Source organism: Manis pentadactyla, chromosome 10 (genome assembly GCF_030020395.1).
Source record: "Manis pentadactyla isolate mManPen7 chromosome 10, mManPen7.hap1, whole genome shotgun sequence".
Lineage (NCBI taxonomy): Eukaryota > Metazoa > Chordata > Mammalia > Pholidota > Manidae > Manis > Manis pentadactyla.
Window position 1 is genome coordinate 50304646 of NC_080028.1, and position 22276 is coordinate 50326921.

At 50.4% G+C, this 22276-nt stretch overlaps 2 protein-coding genes across 28 annotated transcripts; one reads left to right on the forward strand and one right to left on the reverse strand.

Annotated features, from left to right (window-relative positions):
- Positions 1–486: 486 nt before the first annotated feature.
- Positions 487–10265, forward strand: LOC118917335 (solute carrier family 26 member 10-like). Of its 25 annotated transcripts, none has more exons than XM_036895010.2 (20): positions 491–1057; positions 1494–1604; positions 2111–2268; positions 2460–2624; positions 2854–3006; positions 3698–3780; positions 3927–4074; positions 4163–4276; positions 4948–5025; positions 5119–5214; positions 5617–5723; positions 5834–5903; positions 5975–6091; positions 6230–6263; positions 6341–6423; positions 6514–6568; positions 6687–6793; positions 7087–8765; positions 9061–9209; positions 9424–10265. In XM_036895010.2, the coding sequence occupies exons 1-18, from the start codon at positions 715–717 to the stop codon at positions 7123–7125; spliced, it is 2061 nt and encodes a 686-aa protein (XP_036750905.2). In that variant the 5' UTR covers positions 491–714; the 3' UTR covers positions 7126–8765; positions 9061–9209; positions 9424–10265. The 25 variants fall into 25 exon arrangements, with proteins under 25 accessions (XP_057342820.1, XP_036750911.2, XP_057342818.1 ...); XM_057486832.1 differs by having other exon boundaries at positions 492–1057; positions 4948–5214; positions 7087–7229; positions 8637–8765; XM_057486831.1 differs by having other exon boundaries at positions 492–1057; positions 4948–5214.
- Positions 4712–14770, reverse strand: B4GALNT1 (beta-1,4-N-acetyl-galactosaminyltransferase 1). Of its 3 annotated transcripts, XM_036895031.2 has the most exons (12): positions 14504–14770; positions 14119–14228; positions 13692–13910; positions 13026–13190; positions 12792–12898; positions 11409–11449; positions 11071–11251; positions 9976–10074; positions 9649–9839; positions 9058–9198; positions 8570–8810; positions 4712–8008 (listed from the first exon to the last, which is right to left on the reverse strand). In XM_036895031.2, the coding sequence occupies exons 2-12, from the start codon at positions 14208–14210 to the stop codon at positions 7791–7793; spliced, it is 1695 nt and encodes a 564-aa protein (XP_036750926.2). In that variant the 5' UTR covers positions 14211–14228; positions 14504–14770; the 3' UTR covers positions 4712–7790. The 3 variants fall into 3 exon arrangements, with proteins under 3 accessions (XP_036750926.2, XP_036750927.1, XP_057342823.1); XM_036895032.2 differs by lacking the exon at positions 14119–14228; XM_057486840.1 differs by lacking the exon at positions 14504–14770 and having other exon boundaries at positions 14119–14252.
- Between the last annotated feature and the right edge of the window lie 7506 nt (positions 14771–22276).

Genomic DNA, 22276 nt, shown 5'->3' on the forward strand with positions numbered 1-22276 from the left:
GTAATAAATGGTGCTTCAGATTTTTTGGCTCCTGAGAAATAAAATCATAATTTCCTATCAGTTCGGTATTTTTCCCTGAGGCCCTGAACTGGGAATTTAGGCCCAGCCCCTCCCAGTAGAGATAGAAGCTGGTGGTTCCCTGCCATCCCATCCCATACCTGTAGCTGCTTCCCACCTCACTAGGTTGTTGGATGGCTGAGGCTAACAGAGCACCCTGCACTTCCTTGGGGCAAGCTGTACTGCACGAAAATGTGGGTATGCGAGGAGAGGGGAGTCGAAACCGCGCTGAGCTTTCTTTCAGGCAATGCGGCAGCTCCGGGCATGACCGGTTACCGTAATGGACCTAGTTTCTATCTCCGCCCAGAGTGCAGATATGGAAAGGAACCTGGACTGAAGAGGCGGTAGTCGAAAGGCTTAGGAGTGGTACAGAGTGGGTGCTGGGTGTTGAGGATGTGCTTGTCTTTTGGCCTCTCTGGTCCCTACACTTTACACAGCCACCCCTCCATAGGCGGCGATCTGAGGGATCTGGCCAAGATGTTTGAAGAAACAAAACGCCTGACATCCGCTTCCCAAGCCACGGCTCTTTCCGCGGTAGAGGTCCCCGAGGGAGGCCTCCAAGGCCCGATTGGCCCCTGCTTCTTGGAGGCGGAACTCAGGGCTGGTGGGTGGAGGGCTATTTAAGACTGGGCTGTGGAGGAGGTGGCCAAGTGCAAAATGAGTGGACTGCTAGGTGCTAGTACCTGCCCCGGCCCAGGAGAGGCCTCAGACCCTACGCCCCCGCTGTGCGCCAAGTTCAGGGAACCTCTCACCGAGGCCCGTTTCCAGCAGCTCTTCGGGGACACAGAGCTGGAACCAGAACTATTCTCGGGGCCCGCCTGGCGTCGGCATTGCAGACAGTGGAAGTGGCGGGCCCGTGCGTGTTGGGGACCCGGGGCGTGGCGCCTGCTGCTTGCGCGGCTGCCCCCGCTGCGTTGGCTGCCCTACTACAGATGGCGGGCCTGGCTGCTTGGGGATGCGGTGGCCGGAGTGACCGTGGGCATCGTGCACGTGCCCCAGGGTGAGCGGCTCCAACACCAGCCTATCCAGGGCCCAAGCTCTAGAGGGTTTCCGGGAGGCGCGGAGGCTGGGAAACCAGGGGTGAGCTGAGTTCGCAGACAGGACCCAGAAACCAAGTACCCGGTAAGGACCGTGGGCCCCATCAGATGCCCACCCCCAGCTCCCCTCATCTGCGCAATCCTGCGAGAAGTCTAGGACACGTTCCAGCTCGGGGAACTGGAGAGAGGCATGGCGCCTGCCCCCCAGGACTCAGCCCGACATGGAGCTCTGACCTTGTGTGCTCCAGGGCCTCCCACTGAGGCCTGTTAACCCCTCAACTCCCTCTTGTGTCATGATTAGCGTCCCCATGCCAGTCCTAGGAGTACAGGAAGGGGGCAGCTGGACACCCCCCTTCCCTCTCCCATGCCGAACATTTTTCCTTCCACCTCTCCCCCCAGGCATGGCTTTTGCCCTCCTGACCTCCGTGCCACCAGTGTTCGGACTCTACACTTCTTTCTTTCCCGTCCTCATTTACACCTTGTTGGGTACTGGGAGACACCTGTCCACAGGTGAGTGATCCAGTGACTTCTCTCCTCCTCTGTGGGGTGAAAAGGACAGGGGTTTGAGGCTTCTGTTCCAGTAAGCTCCCTGCTCTTCTTCCCCTCTTTCTCTCCCCTAACCGCCGCTGAAGCAGTGAACCTCCAATCCCAGCAATGCTGGCTGGAGTGCTGAGTGGGTGCAAAGAGGCTGGAGTTTCCTCGGACTTTTTCTCCCCATGAAATTTGGCTAAAACGAACATATCCGGGACTTGGAAGAGGGGAGAAGAGTTGCGTGGTCACCCAAAGCAGCACAGTCTGCGGGGCTTCTGCAGAGTGGGCTGCAACGCAGTTCGGGGGCAGTTTTCGCCGGCTGGCGCGCCCACCTCCTTGTTCTCCGCGGGCTCCGGCCTGCTGCGCCAGCTCTTGGCCCCACGTCTCTGCTTGAGCATCAGACTTCTAAGAGAGTAGGGTCCGTCAGCAGCGTCCCGGGCCGCGAGCGAGGAGCAGCGCTGGTGATCTCTGAATTTGTCCCGCAGGAACTTTCGCGGTACTCAGCCTCATGACTGGCTCGGCCGTGGAGCGACTGGTGCCCGAACCCCTCGGGGGGAACCTGAGCGGAATCCAGAGGGAACAGTTGGACGCTCAGCGGGTTGGGGCGGCTTCGGCCTTGGCCTTCGGAAGCGGGGCTCTGATGGTGAGGATGGACCCTGGGGGAGGATTCCGGGGGATGCACGCGGGGAACCAGGGGAGAGGAGTTGGGTCAGGGATAAGTCTCCCGCGCTGGACCAGTTGGGAGACGTGCGCGAAGAAGCTGGCGCCCCGCGCTGGGACTGGGCGGCTCCTGCCCCTGCGCCGATCGGTGATTGCGCATCTCCTCCGCGGCAGCTGGGGATGTTCGTGCTGCAGCTCGGCGTCCTGTCCACCTTCTTGTCGGAGCCTGTGGTCAAAGCTCTGACCAGCGGGGCCGCGCTGCACGTGCTCGTGTCCCAACTGCCAAGCCTTTTGGGGTTGCCCCTCCCGCGCCAGATCGGCTGCTTCGCTCTCTTCAAGGTGGGGTGGGAGAACAGCGAAGAAGCTTCTAGCGGTCCCGGGCAAAGGGAACCCGAAAATAAAGGAAGGAAGGGTAGAGTGCGCCTGGGGTGGAGGACAAAAGGTTATAACCACGCTGCGGAGGTAGGAGCCCTGATCAGAGCAAGGAGGCCTTGTCGGGGTCAGGTGGGTCCGCGCTGCGGGCAGTAGCCCCGGCGCCGGGCCCTCTGCTCACCGCCCGTGCCCGCAGACGCTGGCTGCTGTGCTGACTGCGCTGCCACGGAGCAGTCCGGCCGAGCTGACCATCTCGGCACTCAGCCTGGCGCTGCTCGTGCCAATCAAGGAATTGAACGTGAGATTCCGGGACAGACTACCCACCCCGATCCCAGGGGAAATCGTCCTGGTGAGACTGGCTCCTGGGTCCCCGCCGCCTGCACAGCTCAGACTTTGCCCCTTGGGTAGGAGCTGGCTGCTGCCGCCCCCTCGTGGAATGCAGAGGGGTCACAGACGAGAGGCCGTGCTTACACGTGTACTTTGCCAGGTCCCTTCCCAGAACACACTGACCCTTCGGAACCCCCACCCACACGTTACACTCCCTCGCAGAGCCCCCTCTAGACCTCTTAGAGTGCCATCTTGCGCACAGCTCTCACTGCACCTTCACTCCCGCCTCTCCTCCCGGGGTCGCCCACTGTAACTTGCCATTTATCTTCCTTCCCACGCCCACATTTCTCTCTCTCTCCAACGAGAAGAGCTTTCCACGTCTCCACCGATATTCCCTATATCCCTAGATCCAGCCTGGCTTCCCTGCTTAGAATGGCTCAGTTGCACTTCTTGATACCCACCATTGCTCCCTCTTATGTCCTCCCGTCCATCTCTCTCCCCCACCTCAGGTGTACATCCTTCCTCTTTCCCAGCCCCACTCTCCTTCACTCTAAATCAGTTGTCAGGCATCCACCTCAAACACAGCCCATCTTCCCCAGGTGCTGGGCTCCCGCAACCACTTAATCTGCATCATGTTCTTGTCTCATGTTGAGCTCCTTCAGCCCCTGCCAGGCGGCCCATCTCCTCCCATGTCCTAATTTGCTCTTTCCCAGGTGCTTCTGGCCTCTGTGCTCTGCTTCACTTCTTCCTTGGACACAAGATACAATGTCCAGATAGTGGGGCTGCTTCCTGGAGGGTAAGAGAGAATGAAGACACCAACCTGCTCTTTTCACACTTGTCCTACCCAACACCTCCTCTTGTCCTGCCCAGTCCTATTTTCTCTATCTTCCCTATATCCTTGTTATACCCAACTGTCCTCACCATGGACCCTTCTCTCTCCAGATTTCTCCAGCCCCATCTTCCCAACCTGGCTGAGCTGCCCAGGATTCTGGCTGACTCACTGCCCATTGCACTGGTTACTTTTGCTGTGTCTGTCTCCCTGGCCTCCATCTATGCAGACAAGTATAGCTACACAATTGATTCCAACCAGGTGTGACTCCGACTGAGGAACCCAAACCCCTGATCTGAACCCGCAATGCCTTTGTCTCTCTCCTCTTCATCTCACTGCATCCCTCCAGGAGCTCTTGGCGCATGGTATCTCCAACCTCATCTCCTCCCTCTTCTCTTGCTTTCCCAACTCAGCCACATTGGCCACAACCAGCCTACTGGTGGATGCTGGTGGGAACACACAGGTAGGAGCACTTCCCAGGTCGGGGTGGTGGTGGTGGTGGAGAGACAAGTGGAAGACCCAGGTGGCAGATGGGAAACTGTGAGGGTGGGTGAGAGAGGACATGGATAGGTATCTAGGTAGGAGAGATGGAACATCACAAAGCTCCATTAAGACTTTTGTAGACTCTGAGCACTGAAAAGGTCTATGGTGCTCATAAGTAGTTCAAACTAAGAACAAAACTAAACTATGAAATAACTTTGAAAGACAAAGTTATTTTTTTCCCTACAAGGACATTTTCTTTTAAAAAGAAGTATCACTTATGAGAGTCTCCCCCTAAAATGTTTAGTTTCCTTTACTTTGCCTGTATCCTAAGCATAGAGTTAGCCTGCTTTAAGGGTAATCCAACAGTGGCTTTTAAGATGGAGCTGGGCTAAAAATAGGGAAGTTGAACTACATGTAGGGAGAGACCTGTGAATGATAGGCATTTATTTGGGGGAAGGGGAAAGGTAGGTATAAGCGACAGAATATCAAGAGGGGAGTTGAAGGGTGAGGAATGTCTGTGTGGGAGAAGATTTCGGAGGAGGGAGACATCCAAGGAAGGTGAGGCAGAGGCAGAATGGGCAGGGAGAGCAACTCTCACACAGGGTGGGTGAGGTTCTCTCACTTCTTTGCTCCCGTCCATCTTTTCTCTAGCTGGCAGGCCTCTTCTCCTGCATAGTTGTTTTGTCTGTGTTGCTGTGGCTGGGGCCCTTCTTCCACTATCTACCCAAGGTGAGGAGCAGAGGGGACGAGGTGTGGGGTGGCTGGCAGGGATGGCTACATGCCAGGACATTGGGGTGGTCAGCTCACCTCCTCTCCCCCAAGGCTGTCCTGGCCTGCATCAACATCTCCAGCATGCGCCAGATGTTCTTCCAGATGCAGGAACTTCCACAACTATGGCGCATCAGCCGTGTGGACTTTGTGAGAAATGGCAGCCTCACCCCAGAGTGCCCCCTCCCATTTCCCTGGATCCCCAGCCTCTGCCCAGGATCAAAGCCTATTGTCTTAAGTTATGCAGTCCCCCCAACCCCAACATGCATACCTCCTAGTCCCTTTACTCAGAGACAAGGTGAAAGGTGAGGTTTGAACCCCTCAGGCCTGAGTTTTTGTAACTCCACAGCTGGTACAAGTTCTGGGGTCATTGCATTTGGTGTCTATCCCCTGTTGGGTCAGTCCTGTCCCCCAGTCTGCATTCTTTCTATCTTCTCCTGGGCTATCCCTCCCCATCACTTGCCCTGTCAGTCACTGCCCCTGGGCCCCTTTCTCTGGCAGTAGTGGCCTGGAATTTCTTCTGGGCATTTCACTCCCATCCATATCCTGCAGGCTGTGTGGATGGTCACGTGGGTGGCGGTAGTGATTCTGAGTGTGGACCTCGGCCTGGCTGTAGGTGTGGTCTTCTCCATGATGACAGTGGTCTGCCGCACCCAGAGGTGGGAGCAGAGATGAGAGGAGTTGGGATACGGGAGGGGAGAGAACAGAGTGCTTGGGGTGACTCTCCAGCCAGTCCAGGCTGGAAATCTGACCCCAGTTTCCTGCCCAGGGTTCAGTGCCTGGCACTTGGACTTGCTGAGGGGACTGAGCTCTACAGGCCACTCAGAGAGAGCCATAAGGTGGGTGGATTATACCAAAGAAGGAAGAGAAGATTAGATGCAGATGTTTCTCTAACCCTCTGACCCCTTAGCTCCTCCAGGTCCCAGGGCTCTGCATCCTGAGCTATCCAACACCACTGTACTTTGGGACCTGTGGGCAGTTTCGCCGCACCCTCCTGCAGCATCTGGGGCTTGGAGAAGGAGGCAGGGTGAGACTTGGTCAAAGGGAAGTGTGACTTCTCTGGGAATGGGAGGCAGGTGGGTCTTCTGAGGGGGACCACTGTGCTCAAGGGGTATATGTTCAGGCTTATGTCTCAGAGGTGTTGAGTCCCCTTCTCTATTCACAGGAGACCCCAAAGACAGATGGCCCATCTGATGCAGGTGAGATGGGATGACAGGAGGCAGGTTTGGGCATGACCCATAGAAGCATCTGGGTACTGTGCCTTCTCCCATCCTAGTTGCTGAGCCTGTCAGAGTGGTGGTCCTAGACTGCAGCGGGGTCACCTTTGCAGATGCCGCTGGGGCCAGAGAAGCGGTACAGGTGAGGGAGAGCATAGGTGGAGGAGAAAAGCCCCTTGTCATTTGAAGCATATTCTCTGCTCTAGCATTAACCCCTGCCCAACCTCTGCAGCTGGCCAGCCGTTGCCGAGATGCTGGGATCCACCTTCTCCTGGCTCAGTGTAATGGTGAGAAGTGTGGAGGCTGGAGGGCTCTGCAACCTGGGAGATGGCTGGACACTTGGGGGAGCTAAGAGTACACTGTGTTCACTTAAGACCTAAGAGCCTGGCCCCTCTCTCCACACAGCCTCAGTGCTGGGGACACTGACCCAGGCAGGGCTCCTGGATGGAGTGACCCCAGAGCAGCTGTTTGTGAGTGTCCAGGATGCAGCTGTTCATGCCCTGGAGAGACTGGTGAGGGACAGCAGCAAAGGCAGTGGGATCCAGGAGGTGCTGGGCTAAAGCCAGTGAAGTATGAATCAGTGGATGAAGATCCAGGCAGAGGGATTTGGTTAGGGGACTGAGGAAGAAGCTGAGGAGGAAGGGGTTGGGACGAAATGATTAGTCAACTTAAGAAGTAGTCTAGTTATGGGTGAAGAAAGGAGGAACTAAGCTCCCAATGAGGGGTGTGTGGCCCTCAGAAGACTGCCAAATATAGGGTGAGGGGGTACCTGGTCTATCCCTGACATGTTCCCTCCTTTTTCCAGGAGCCCACTGGTCCAAAGCCTTGCACAGTGTGGGTCTGACCTGGTCAATTGGAGGGTGGAGGATCCCAACAATGTGTGCATGAGGAGGTCTCTTCCCTAATGTAACTAATAAAATGAAGCTGAGAGCCTCTGGGAGTCTTGAAGTGAGTTTGGGCATCCACACATGGACCCTTGGTTCACTGACCTCTATGCCCACAGCACCACAGAGACACAACTGAAAACAGCTTTCACTTGTGTGTTCAGCTGTGACCCCAGCTCCATAGTCCCTGGCTCTCTCTATGGGGATGGGGCTGGAGCCAGTGCACAGAGTCCTGGATCCAGGGATGAGGAACAGCAGCACAGACCTGGGAATACATGTTGGGGGTTTTCCCATCCCCTCAGTCCCTAGGAGATGGGAGTGTCTCCACTTTAGGTTCTAAGAGTCCCCATGGGCTCTTTGGCACTTGGAAAGTGACCTCCCCCACTTCCTGCCCCATGAGAAGGGGGTTGGGGGAGCACTTGGCACTGGCTATGGGACAAGTTATGGCTCTATCCTGTCCCTGGGTACTTGAACAGGAGGAGTGTCACCAGGACAGGCCCCTATTTGGGATTAGGTTCTGAAGGGCATCAGGGAGAGTCAGTGTTCACTGGGTGGTGGGTTTGCTAGAAATTCCTGGTAGGGACAAGGAGGCAGGCCCAGCCTTACAGAAGGCTCTGAGTGGCCATCACTCTGAGGTCATGCACTGCAGACGGTGTTTGAAGAAGAGCAGGCGGTGTTTGGCCACTTGACTTTCATCCAGTGATCCTGGATAACGGTACCGGGCATAAGTCTCTGCCCCAGCATCCTTTGATGTCCAAGGCAGCTTCAGCTTGGATGCATGATCCACAATGACGTCTGAGCAGGAGCCCACCCGAAGGGAACCAAGCCCATCCAGGAAGAATTCTGGAGGTGAAAGCACACAGTGAAGGGTCTTGAGGGTGCTGAAGGCCAACCCTTCAGGGAGAACTGAAATTTGGGGTATGGAGGGTGCACAGCAAAGACTCCATTTCTAAGGACCTGGGGTTAGTAATGAATCCTTTTGGGTCTTAGTGTTACTCTTGTGGAAAATGCAGTCAATATACTCACCTTGTGCTTTGAAAACGGACTCCACCCCCACCCCCACTTCCCCCCAACACACGCACCCAGGTTCAGTGATGCTGAATGGGCTGCTCTGAGTGGGCTGAACCAGAGGCAGTGGCTGGGAGTTGGGTAAAGGTGCCGCTGACAGTGGTGGGGAAGTTCAAGGCGGACCCAGCGTCTGTGGGGGCTGGGAGGGTGGGAGCTCAAGTCTCTTGCCCAGGCGCAGGTCTTGGTAAATCTCAGAACTGCTCTAGGGGCCTCGAGTGGCAGCGGTGAGCTCCACGTGGATGGGACAGGTGTATCCTGGCCCCTGGGGGCCTGGCTGCACGGAGCCTCGCTCCGCGGGGTCCCTGTCAGGCCAGGCTGGGAGGGGGCGCCACTCACCCAAATGCGCCACGCGGCTGAGGCGTGGGTCGAAGCCGACCTCTCGCACCTTATCGGTGCGCGCCAGGAAGAAGTTGACCACACCGTCAGTGACTACGCAGCCTGGGAAGCCGACTAACTCATGGTGGAAGCCGCGCCTTTGCCGGAGGCAGTTCCCGCGGCCTGGTGCGCCGGACTCCACGCTCAGCAGCTGCCGGTAGGTGGTGGCGAAGCCCGAGATCTCGCGCACCGCGCCCCCCACCTGCGGGGAGTAGGAGGTTGGCTCCAGGTAGGGCTGGGCCTGGGAGCGGGGAGACCATGCTCCCTTTCCCTGGGGCCATTCTCTTGTCCAGTCCTTTTCGGTTGGACCCCTGCAGGACCCAGAGAGTCCTCTATGCCTCGTCGTCCTCTCTCTGTCCCAGGCTGGCGCCTGGTAGCCGGGCCTCTTCCAGTGGCCTTAGCTTGCTGGAGGCTCTCCACCCACCCCAGCCCCGCGGCCTCTCCCCTACCAGGTCCAGCGATGTCCTCTCCAGCACGTCCACCAGCCTCTCCAGCCGCGTCCGTGCGGTGAAGATGAAGTCGTCGTCCACCCACAGCACGTACTTGGTGGTTACTTGGGATATGGCCAGGTTTCGGCCTGCAAACCAACCCTGGGAGAAGGGTATGTATGATTGGTGAGGCTGTAGACAAAGGACACAACCCTCTGATACCTCTCTCCTCTCGAGAGCCGGTGCCCCTCTCCAAATGTTCAAGTGCTTACCAATGGCCCGGAGCTAGGAAAAAATTCAGTTTCCCACAGCCAGAGGTTCTGAGTCTGTTCTGGGAGAGGGTCTGGGACTGCGTCTCATTCATGCGTGGGTTCATGCATTCAACAGTGTATTGAGCGCCCACTAGATGCTAAGCACCATTCTAAGAATGCAGCGTGAATAAGGCGGGTAGGATTCCTGCTGCCACGGAGCTTACATCCCGGGGACCCTCAACCCTGACAGGCACCAGTGATTCTGAAGCAGGAAGTTCTGGCATCACTACTCAAGACTGCAGACTGAAGGTGCGCCCCTCCTGGTGCCCGCTGGCGCACTCTTCAGCCTCAGGTTGCGCACCTTGCCGAAAGGCATGAGATAGTGCTCGATGTGGAGTCCGCTAATGCTCTCAGGCTTGTCGCTGTCGTCAGCGATGACCACGGTGACCGTCGGGTAGAAGCGGCGGATGCTGGCAATGAGTGCCCGTAGCCGATTGTAACGAAGGAAGGTCTTAGTGGCGATGGTGACCAGAGCACTGAGGTTGTACTGGGCTGGGAGTGAGAGGCAGGGTGAGGTGCAGGCAAGGAGAGTAGGGAGTGAGGAGCAGGGCGGCATCTCCCAGGGCTGCCCTCTCCCAACTTGCTCCCCAGGAGGCCTGGACCACTTCTCTGGGAAAGACAGCCTCACCTCCCTGGGATAGAGATCCAGGTGAATACAGCCGAGGGTTGGGGGGGTGTCTTATGCGAATGGTGAAGGCTGCCTCATGTCCCTCAGTGGAAAACCGGACTGGAAAGGAAGGACATGAGATGTGGCCCTTATGGCTGGGACAACACTGTTTTTCAGTAAATCGTTATTTAAGTGTCTACTCTGTGTACTACCTTTCTAGGCCTGATGGACAGGAATGCAAGTTTCTTACCCCATGGAACTTACATTCTAATAAGTGGGAGAAAGACAATAAAAGATGTATTAAAAGTTAACCTTTACTAAGCCCTTACTTTCTGACAGGCCCCTTTCAAGTGACTTTAAACATATGAATTTATTTACTCTTCACAACAGACCTGCTAAGTAGAGTACTACTACAGAAAAAGAAGGTACAGAGAAATTAAGTAACTTGTTCCCATTTACACAACTATGAAGCAATGAAGCTGAGAAAGGAACCTAGTCAGTCTTGTTCCAGGTAAAGTAAATAAGAAAACTCAGATACTGGTAAGTATTGATTAGAAAATAAGACAAGTAATGTGATACTGAAGAGGGGACATTTAAGGTAGGATCACCAAATGACAAGAAGGAGCCAGCCCTGCAAAAACCTGGGGGAAGAGCATTCTAGGCAGAGGGAACAGCAAGTGCAAAGTTCCCAATGGGAGTACAGGTTTGGGGTAGCAAGCTTGGGCGGAGAGCAGGGGGCACCCCTTTAGTTAGAGGAGAAATAGGAGCTCTGAGAGATAAAGCCCTTTGCCTGCTAGTAGGTGTAGGGCTGGCTGTGAAGCTGGACTCTTCTGGCTCCTGGGACAGGTCACTTCCTGGAGCCCCCATGGTTGGGCTGAAGCAGCAGAGACACACCCAAGGCTTGGGTTCCCTCTGGCCTGCTCTGGCCCCAGATGAACAAAGGCCCCTTCTCTCCCTCCCTGGCGCTGCTGGCCTAGCTGAAATGCCCATTGTGTGACTGGGCAGCTCTGGCCATTGCCCCAGCGTCTCCTACACCCTCTACCATTTGCCCACTTAAGCCTTTCTGGGCTCTTCCTGTTCACCCAGCCTGCCCCTACCTCCACCCAGGCCTCACACCTGTGTCTGCTGTATTTGCCTGATAGCTTTGGCTGCTGTAAGTGACTAGTTGCAGCTGCCGATTGAGTCGGTCCAGCCCTGGGCTGGTGAGGGTGAGATCTGGTTGCCCCTCTCCAGTGACAGTCACTCCGGTCACTTCCCCTGCCACATCCCAGGTGCCCAAGGAGGCAGTCAGGTTCACCTGGGAGAGGGGATTGCAGAGTGCATGTTAGGCGCCACACCCACCTCTTGCCCCCCTGGTTTCTCCATTTCTCTGTCAGCAGCCCCATCTCCCTCCTGCATCCTTGATGCCCCCTGGTCTCCCCGCCCCCTGGCTCCTCTCACCTGGTTCCTCTCACCTGGTATACCTCCTGACCAGAAGCTGCCTGCAGGCTCAGCCCTGAAGGGAAGGAGGAGGGGATCAAAATCACAGGAAGCCTTGAATTCTTCTTCCCTTTCTCTTCCCTCTTTCACCATACACAACACAGAAGTTCTCACCCATCCCTCTGGTTAAGGCCACAGCAGGGCATGCTGTGGAACACAGCCTAAAGTAACTGATTTTTCACTCTTTCTTCTCAAAGCAGGAGCTCTTCTATAGCTTGTCTGACCTATCCATGTAACCTTTAGTCAGTCAGCAAAGAATAGATTCTTTTCCCAAATCCTCTCTGATTACAATTACAGGTCTCACAATAAGATATCACCTCACACCACTTAGGATGGCCAACATCCAAAAGACAAGAAACAACGATTGCTGGTGAGGATGCAGTGAAAGGAGAACCCTCCTACACTGTTGGTAGGAATGTAAGCTAGTTCAACCATTGTGGAAAGCAGTATGGAGGTTCCCCAAAAAACTAAAAATTGAAATACCATTTGACCCAGGAATTCCACTCCTAGGAATTTACCTGAAGAAAACATGATCTCTGATTAAAGACATATGCACCCCTATGTTTACTGCAGTACTATTTACAATAGCCAAGATATGGAAGCAACCTAAGTGTCCATCAGTAGATGAATGGATAAAGGAGATGTGGCACATATACAAAATGGAATGTTATTCAGTTATAAAAAGAAAAGAAATCCTGCCATTGCAACAACATGGATGGAACTAGAGGGTATTTTGCTCAGTGAAATAAGCCAAGAAGAGAAAGACAAGTACCAAATGATTTCACTCATTTGTGGAGTATAACAACAAAGCAAAATTGAAGGAACAAAACAGCAGCAGACTAACAGACTCCAAGAAGGGACTAGAGATTACCAAAGGGAAGGGGTTGGGGAAGGAGGGGGAAGGGGTTGGGGAAGGAGGGAGAAGGGGATTAAGGGGCATTATAATTAGCACACACAATATAGGTAGGTCATGGGGAAGGCAGTACAGCATAGAGAAGACAAGTAATGACTCTATAGCATCTTACTATGCTGATGGACAGTGACGTGTGGGGGGGCGCTTGGTAATATAGGTGAATGTTGAAATCACAATGTTGCTCATGTGAAACTTTCCTAAAATGTATATCAATGATATCTTAATTAAAAAAAAACAATTACAGGTCTTCTGCAATTCCTGACAGCCCTAGAATCCCTTCTGTCCCCACCTCCCAGTTCAGGATCCCCCTTCTGACTTCAAGTTCACCTTTCAGCTGAAGTCCCCCTGCGTCCCATTCCAATTTTCCCTCATTCTTCCCCACCCAGCCTCAGGCTGTGCCACCCCCACAGTGGCTTAGCTCATCCCCTAGGACTGCTGTTCCCACCTGGCACCAAGATGCTCCTGAGCGGCTGCACCTCCACACCCTGCAAGGGGTACTGGAGGGGGGAGTTGGCAGGGGCTATGAGCAGCTGGTCAGCAGCGGACTGGCTCCTGGCATTTGAGGAGGAGGAGGACAGAGGAGGAGTCAGGGGGAGGGGCTTTCCCTCTGGCCACACCCACCCTCCTGGCTTCCCACGCTGTCCACCTGCAGAGGCAGACCTTCCTTTCCTGCTGGTACCTTGAAAGGAAGGCCTGAAACTCCTGCTCCCTCGAGGCAGAGGCAGTCCTCAGCTCCTCAGGGTCAAACGCCTTGGTGAAGTCAATGGCTTGGACCTGCCTCTGGAAGGGGAGGTGAAGGCTCCCCCCACTGGGCTCACAGCTGCAGTTGTGTCTAGAGAGCAGCCTGGAGGGGATGGAGGGAAGGTCATCAGAGTCCAGCCACACAGCTCTTACCTTACAAAACATTTATCCAGCACCCTACACCTTGGTCCTTCAGTTCTGCCCATCCAATATCTGTCCCCTTAAACACTCCTCTTCAAATAGGCCCTAGGAGGAGGGACCAGACCCCTCCCCTATCTATGGATTTTACAGAGATGTAGAATAGGGCCAATTGCTAGGATTTCGGAGTCGTCTACAAACTATTCAGGCCCCCACCTGGACTCTCCTTTCATGTGGAATCACTGGGACATCAGAAAGCCTTTCAGGGCCCTCACAACACCATGAAAATGTTCAGAGAGGACATATTTTCCCCCCAGTCCAGGTCGGAGTACCTGCCCCCACCTCTACCTCACCCTGCAACCAGTCTGGAGAACCCAGGCTCAGAGCTGAGCGGTGGAGCAAACAAAAGCTGCCCACACCACCCACCCAGCGACGTCGCGCTGCCGCCACCCTTCCCAGCACTCACCCCACCACTCGCTCCTTGATCCTAACAGGGATGTGTGCATAGCGGGGCTCCGGGGCCAGGTCTGGGAGCTCTGGCCTGGGGGGCGCCTGCAGGGGCGCCCACAGCGCCAGAGGTGTCCGGAGGCCGGTCGCGTCCCGGGTGCTCGCGTACAGGAGCCCCAGCGAGGCGCAGGCGAGCAGCAGGACCAGCACACACACGGCCCGGCGGCCCAGCCGCATCCTGGGTGGGCGGTAAGAATGGAAGGGTGAGAACGGTGGGGAGGGAAGGCGCGAGCCGGGCCCTGGACGCCGGCGGTTCTCGAGGCTCCTGCCGGGTCCCTGGGGCGCTCTCCGCGTCTCGGCGCGCTACGATTTGCGCAGCGAATCGCTTCCCCTGTCCCCCTCCCTGCACTCCCGAGGCATCGGTCCCCAGACTCCTTTCTTCTCGCCTTCTCCCGCATCTCGGTTTCCTCCACTCCAGAGGCCCGGCGTCTTGATGCAAGGGACCTTTGGATGCGGTGGTTTCGATGCAGCAGCGCATCAGTAGAAAAGCACCGCTCTGCTGGGACAGCGAACATTCCCAAGGCCTCCGCCCGCCAGGCCCGCGCGCACCCCGACCCCTCGGCCCGCGCTCCCCCTGGCCAGGGAAGGCTGCAAAGAACGGCCCCACACCTTGCCTGTCATGAAAAATGCAGAATCACGCAGCCGTTACTAGGTACCCCGGCGGAGGTGGCCTCACGAGCGGCCTCGGGGAGCCGTGCGGGGCACAGGGTGGGCCGGCTAGCGCGCCTGCTCTCGCTTCCAGCTCAGCCCCCATCCCTCCCGAGCACTGACCTGTCTGACGTGCTAAGGCCGCCTCAAGATTTCGGTCCAAGTTGCGCCAGGCTCTCAGCTCCGGCCTGGGGGTCCGCATGGGGTCGGGGCGGCCTGATGGGGGAGCCCGGCGGGAGCCTGAGAGCGAGGGGGTCCCCGGCCTCCTGGGCGCGCCCAGCCCCTCCCGCCTCCGGCTCTGGGCTTTGTAGACCGCGCGCTAGGGCGGCCCCCCGGCGTTTCCTGCGGGGGCGGAGAACGCAGTTGAAGCCACTGCTCCCAGCCCCTGGAACCAAGCCGGGGCTTCCCAGCACTCTGTCCCACTTGCCACGGGAGGAGGGCGCCGGCCGCCGCCCTTCTTTTCAGATCGCAGCCGCGCGCGGCTGGGCTCCCGGGCAGTGCTGCGGGGGCTCGGGCGACGCGCAGGGAGGCGAGCGCCTGGGCGCCGTCTGGTGGGCGCAGAAGACACTGCGGGGTGCGCGAAGCCCGCGCCGCGACCAGGTGCTTCTCGCAACCCGCCCAGCCCTTAGCTGCGAAACCGGGCATCTCAACCGCCTGCCGCCAATCCCATTCTAGTCCCTGTTGGTTCGGAGCCTCCCTCTCCTCGGCGCAAGGACAGGCAACAAGGGCTTTGGGGGAGGTGCCGCGGGACGCCCTAAACCCTATTTCAAGGAAGAGTTGGGCAGTTAGGATGAAATGAAGCGGACCAGCCCCTGGAGAATAAAGACTGCCTGGCTAGCAAAGACAGGTTCACAGCCTCCACACCCCGACCCCAAGTTATCTAACAGGCACTCAGGAGAGGAAACATTCAGTAATTCAAGGGCCTACTTCCCCTAACTGCTCTTTGTTGCGGAGTTCCTGGGGGAAGGAAACCCAATAACGGCTAGATTGGTGGGAGTTCTACTTGCAAACTTTAGGACTTCCTTCCCTACAGCCAGATTCCTGACACTACCCAAAGACCTGTGGTTCCATGGTTCTATAAAAGACGTATCAGGATTTATTAGGGCAAAAAAGATACAACAAGAAATGCAGAAAGAACATAAAAAAAAAAACGGGATGGGGGAGAGGGAAAGATGGATTATTGAATGAACTGTATACAATGAAATGATTAATCAGCTGGGGAAGAAGTGGAATTCTCATCCTCTCTACATCAAAATAAATTCCAACTCTATCATGTATTTTGAAGCCATAAAAATAGTAAAAGAAATCATGGAATTGTTTTGTTTTTTAGAATCATGAAGTGGGGAAGAGCTATCTTAAGATATAGAGGGAAATTTTAATAAATTTGCTTATATAAAACACTATCACTAACGGCCCATCTCTAAGCCCAGAAGCTGTTGCTTCATAAGATTCTTTTAGGAAGGAAGGATGTCTTAATAACTCGGTGTCAACATTACAAGGTTTAATGCTATGAAATGGCTGAGGTATGTATACAAAAGTGCCTGATGTAAATGCACCCTAGCAACAATCAACAAAACACCTAGATATTCCAATTCCCTTTTCCACAAAAAGGAACAGGGATTCTTGGTCTCATTCCAGGTCCTATCCCAGGGCTGGGACAGGAAAAGTTAAAGTTGAACTGCGATGTCAGAAAGCAATGAAATACTTAAAAAAAAAAAAGATAGGAGCTAAAAAGGCCACACAGGAGCCAGCTTGAAAAGGTTTCCACTGGCTGAATCTGCAAAAATTTGAGCTCCAAAATAATTTAAGATATAAATGAATTATAAACCTTTTAAAAGATAGGAATCATGAGTCCACACTAAGTAATAAATACATAATTAAATAAATAAATGAATGTAGGATAAGATACAATTGATAAACATGGTCTGAGTGATGGAATGGAAAATGATACTTTTGTGACCATCATAGTAAAAATTGGTTTGGACAAGAATCATTGAGTGCTAATTCTGAGGGGGGAAAGTCTGATGAGAAGCAGGGTATTTGCATAACTTAAAATATCACCCCACGGTTTTCTTATTAGTTGTAAGAATAAAAATTGTAACTGCACAGTGGAAAACCCAGACAGCACCTTGATTAGGCAGTCACAATTAACATTACCAAAGAGGGAAAGAGGGACCTCCTGTGCCTCCAGGGATGTCACCCTGAGAAAGACACATCGCTTACTCAGTGTCGTGGCTTGGGATACATAATTTGATTCTAAATATTAGTAAACACACAAACCTCAAAAAAACTGGCCAGTATTTTTTTTAAATGTCAGTGTCATGAAAGACAAAGAATGGCTGAGGAACTGTTCCAGATGAAAGGAGACTAAAGAAATAACTAAATGCAGTATGTGATCATCAGTGGGATCCTTTCCTTCAAGGGGAAAAATGTGGTAACAGACATTTTGGGGACAACTGACAAAATTGGAGTATGGGTGGTAGCTTAAAGTTTTATCTTTGGCTTTGATGGTGATATTTAGCCTCAGCTGAATACTAATTTTATCCCTCTCTTTCTCACTGTACACACACACACACACACACACACACACACACACACAAATTATTTTTGCTGAACCATTTGAGTTAGTTGTAGACAATGTGACTTGTTTCTCCTAAATACCTACATACTTCAATATTTATCTCTTAAGAACAAGGGTATTCTCTTAAATAAGCAATAATAAGCAATATGACTACCAACTCAGGAGATTTATCACTGACACAAAACCATTACCTAACATACCATCCATATTAGAATTTCTCCAGTTGTCTCAAAGCTGTCCTTTATAGCTTTTAAAAGAATTCCAATCATGGAATGCTTAATGTATTTATTTCTCATGTCTCTTAGTTCCTTATCTTTTAGGATATTAAGCATACTTATTTAAAAATTTTTTCAGGTTGTCCTATTGTTTCCATTTACTCTAGAGTGGATTCTCTTGATTATTGATCTTGTCTTTTGTGAGAGTCTCTTTCTCTTGTGTGTCTTGATTAGGGTTCAAAATAGATGACAGAAACCACTGTCGGGGTTTATTGTTGGGTGTTAGGCTTACAATGTGGTTTTGGGGTTGGTTTTTGCATGGGCCGTAGTGCCTTCTTCAGGCTTTCGGAAATATGTGAGGGCATTTTTGGCGGCTATGACTGGTGAAGCTAATGGCAGTTGGTGGGCAGGTGTCAGCTAATCTAAATATATCTTACAATGAATAGAACAAACCTATGTAACAAAGACTCACCCTTCCCTGGATGCCAAGGGAAACTCAGTTGAAAACTGAGTCTTAGGCAGAACATTCAAGAACAGCTCCCAGACTCCAGAATCACACAACTCTTGGTATCAGCAAAACTGAGGTCACAACTGTGACAAGCTTCCGAAAACAGGAAGCTTCTATCTACAGAAACCCTCGGCCTCTACCACAATTCACATCCCACAGACACCTTTCACTTGGGGGGGTGGTCATCTTTCCTCAAAATAAGGAGTGTCTCAATTCAGGTTTCTCAGGCATGTATTTGATTGACAAAGGAACACTAGCTGCAAGGGATTTGGGAAATGTAGTTTGTAGCAAATTCCATCTTCTGCCACAGAGCCAGATACAATAGGAAGATGTTTTAATGGGTCCTAAGTATGCCAGTCCATTTTGGAGTTGTAGAGTTCCCTCTTTCCCCCTTGCATCCCTCCCTACTGAGTTGTTTTGTGAGTTTCTCCCCAGTCCAGAACCACAGTTTGCAATGAAGATGCAAGGATCTGATCCAGGCATGATGTTGTTTCTGTCCCCCGTGGGTGGCAGGTGCAGTCCAGTTCAGCATGGTAGCCTTGAGGGCTGGCTGGCCTAGTCCTCTCCGCTCTTTGCAGTCACCAGGCAAGCTACTCTTAGAGGAAGGAGCCCTGTCAAGCGGTCAAGACATCATGCAACCACCAGTCATGCAGTGGAAGATCCAGCGTGTTCTCTAAAGGAGCTGGTTCCTGGCAGCTGCTATTTCTTGCCCCTGTGACTTCACCCTCAGTCATCATATTTCTATCCCAGTTCAAGGAGATGCTTATTTTTCCTTCTTTTTTTTTATTATCAAATATACATCACAGTGGTTCAACAGTCCCCCTCCCCTTCCTCCTACCCCTGTCTCTGCTCACTCTCCTCTCCCTTGGTAACCACTAGTCATTTCTCATTGTCTATGAGTCTAATGCTGTTTTGTTACTTCAGTTTTGCTTTGTTGTTATATTCCACAAATAAGTGAAATCATATGGTATTTGTCTTTCTCCACCTGGCTTATTTCACTGAACTTAACACCCTCTAGATCCTTCCATGTTGCTGCAAATGGCAGGATTTCTTTTCTTTTTATGGCTGAATAATATTCCATTTTGTATATGTGCCATATCTTCTTTATCCATTCATCTACTGATGGACACTTAAGTTGCTTCCATATCTTGGCTATTGTAAATAGTTCTGTGATAAACATAGGGGTGCATATGTCTTTTTGAATCAGGGGTCTTGTTTTCTTTGGGTAAATTCCTAGGAGTGGAATTCCCAGGTCAAATGGTATTTTGATTTTTAGTTTTTTGAGGAACCTCCATACTGCTTTCCACAGCAGTTGCACCGATTTATAGTTCCATCAACAGTGTAAGAGGGTCCATTTCTCCACACCCTTGCCAGCATTTGTTATTTCTTGTCTTTTGTATAGTAGGGAGATGCTTATTTTTTTAAATCATGGGTTGTCTTTTTAATATACTTCAGAACATATTATCTGCCATTTTGTTTGGAGTGAAGGGAGGATTTTCTTTTGAATTTACTTAATCCTTTCGATGGGAAGCGACCCTATGAAATTTGTCTACTTATAAGCTTTTATTTTGTTAACAGAAAAGGAATTATACTATATTCACTGAACCACACACATATGTTTTGGGAGTCTTTTTATAAGAGCACATAAAATATGTCTCATTTTAAGGATTTGACTGAATATTATTTATTACATTATGTGGTATATAATAAATTATTTAAATAGTCCTGATTGATTGACACCTTGTTTCTTATACAGACAATGCTGCAATTAACATACTTTGTGAACTTATGTGAATATGTTTGTTCTTTTTAAACCAAATGCCAATTATTATATGTGAGAGTATTCTTTAATTTAGATTTTTGGCTTAGGTTATAGCAAACAGTCAGCTCAAAAATGTCAATCTGAAGAGGCAACCAAGAAAACTGTGAGCACTTGTCACTTGCCATATGCACATTTATTCTCATTCAACATGTTGATCAACAATCAGCAAACTGTCCAGTTAAGCAGCAGTAAGACCAGGCCTATTTTATTCCCAGGATTCAGTCAGTCTTTACTGGGCTTTAGCCACTGTTTGCTTCCAGTTGATGCATCAGAGCAATCCTTTGCTCATGGATGTTCTCTACCTAAGCAGAGCAAGCAAGTCAAAGTGACCTCGTGGCATACATGAGATTGTCCAATGCACTCCAGAAAGACTCAGAGAGACTTATGCTGTTGTTCCCGGTGTTTGAAGGCAAGCTGGGATAGGCCATGATACCTTGGCTTATCTTTGAGTGTGATGGCCTAGCAGCAGGTTTAAGGTAACATGTTTACACACAAATTACTCCTTTTTCCTCTGTCCAACACATCACAGCAAATAATTTAGGGTGATGGAATATATCACATTACCAAGAATTTATATATCATATCACCTTGTATTTATAAATTACACTTACCACAACATCCTAGCAATGGGATTTTTAAATGAAAGGATTGTATACATAGCAAATTTGGATAGTTAGTGCCCAGTTGTCCTGCTAAAAGGTCATACCAGTTTCACTCCGTCCAAGTACTACTTCACTGGGCTTCAGGCTGCCAAGTGTTCCATCCTACAGATGTACCGTAATTAAAAGGTTTCCAAGAATGCCTGCCAAAGGGATGGTTAGTCATATGATTGGTGTTATTACTGGGCACCTTCACTTTTTTGCGCTAATATGACATTGCATTATTGATATTTTCTTGGCACTTCTTATTATGTATAAATTGTATGCAATATAATATATAGTTAATATATCAATATATAATTATATCAATATATTACAAATGCATAATATATAAATAATATGATACATAATATATATTATATTATGTTAATGTTATATATTATATATAAACACACACACATATATATACAAACTATAGTATAAAGAAGAACTACAAAATAACCCCTGTGTACTTAGTAGTTGGTTTAAGAAACAAAGCATTACAAAGCTGTTCTCAAAGTGTGGTCTGTGTACCCTTAAGGGTCTCCAAGACCCTTTCTGGAGGTCTGTGATATCAAAGCTGTTTTCATAATAATATTAAGATGTCATTTGTTTTTTTTGCTGGGTTGACATTTGTGCATGCAAAAGCGGTGGTGGGTAAAACTTCTGGCCCCTTAGCACTAGTTGAGGCTGTAACACCAACTGTAGAGTCATTGTTTTCTGTCCTGGCACACGCTGCAGTAAATAATGCCAGCTGCACTTAAGAGTGTCCTTGATGCACTGAGAGGTGACTGGGGGAGGAGTTGGAGTGGGTGAGTGGGGAGGGTGAGGGGGATTAAGGGGCACAAAAATTCTCAATCATAATATAAGTTGGTCACAAGGATAATAGTGCAGCATAGAGAATATAGACAATGATTCTGTAATATCCTCCTATGTTGACAGATAGTAACTGCACTAGTGGGGGTGAGGATTTAATAATATGGGTAACTGTTGAACCACTGTGTTGTATAATTGCAACCAATATAAGATTGTATATCAACAGTCCTTCAGTTAAAAAAAAAGAATGTCCTTGATGAAGCAGTAAAAGCTGTTAATTTTGTTAAATCTCCACCCCTTAGTGGATGTCTTTTTAAATTCTGTGTGATGAGGTAGGAAGTACAAATAAGGCACTTCTGCTGCGTACCGAAGTATGGAGGTTTGGGAGAAGAGCATTTGCATTGTTTAGATGCATGCTGAACTCGTCATTTTCTTTTCATGGACCACCATTTTTACTTGAAAACGTGATGCCCTATATTTATTGAGTTTTGGGTTTGAAGCAGGTAATTTTACAAAAATAAACAAAGTGAGCCTGTCACTTCAAGGAAAACAACTTGACAGTATTTGTTGCCAGTGATAAAATTGGAGCTTTCAAGCCCAAAGCAGAATTTTGGAAAACTTGTCCCTGCCATTTGTGTTTGACAGTTTCTCAATACTTAAAGACTTTTCTATCTTTTAAGAGATTGGTGGGGTTGTTAACTAATCTGATTTTTTTTGGATGTTCTATAATGAAATGTGTCAATATTTGGAAGAACTTTGTAACTCTGTGAATCAATGCTTTCCAAATGACCAATTCTTGTTACAAAAGTATCTGTGAGTAAAAGATCCAATCGAAGTGCAAGATGGATTTTAATATCATAGAATAGAAAATTTATTGATACGGTTTCAGATTCAACATTTATCTAATTGTAAGAAACTGCTACTTGTCTAGTTGTGTAAGATCAAAGAAGAATATCCATAATTATCCGAAAAAGCTATTAAAATACTCCTCCCTTTTCCAACTACATAGCAAGATTTATTCATATAATTTAACCAAAATGACCTATCACAATCAATTGAATAGCAAAGCAGGTATGAGAGGCCAGCTACCATACACTAAAGAAATACACAAAAGTGTAAAACAATGTCCCTCTTTTCATTCAGTTTTTTGGCTTGGAATATATAGTTATTTATTAAAATAAAATATGTTATTTATGTTAAAAGTAGTGGTTTTATTATTATTTGAAGTGACTTATAAATATGTATTTTTAAATTTCTCCATTTCAGTTTCTAATACAGTAAATATCAATAGCTATAACTCATATAAACCAAAACAT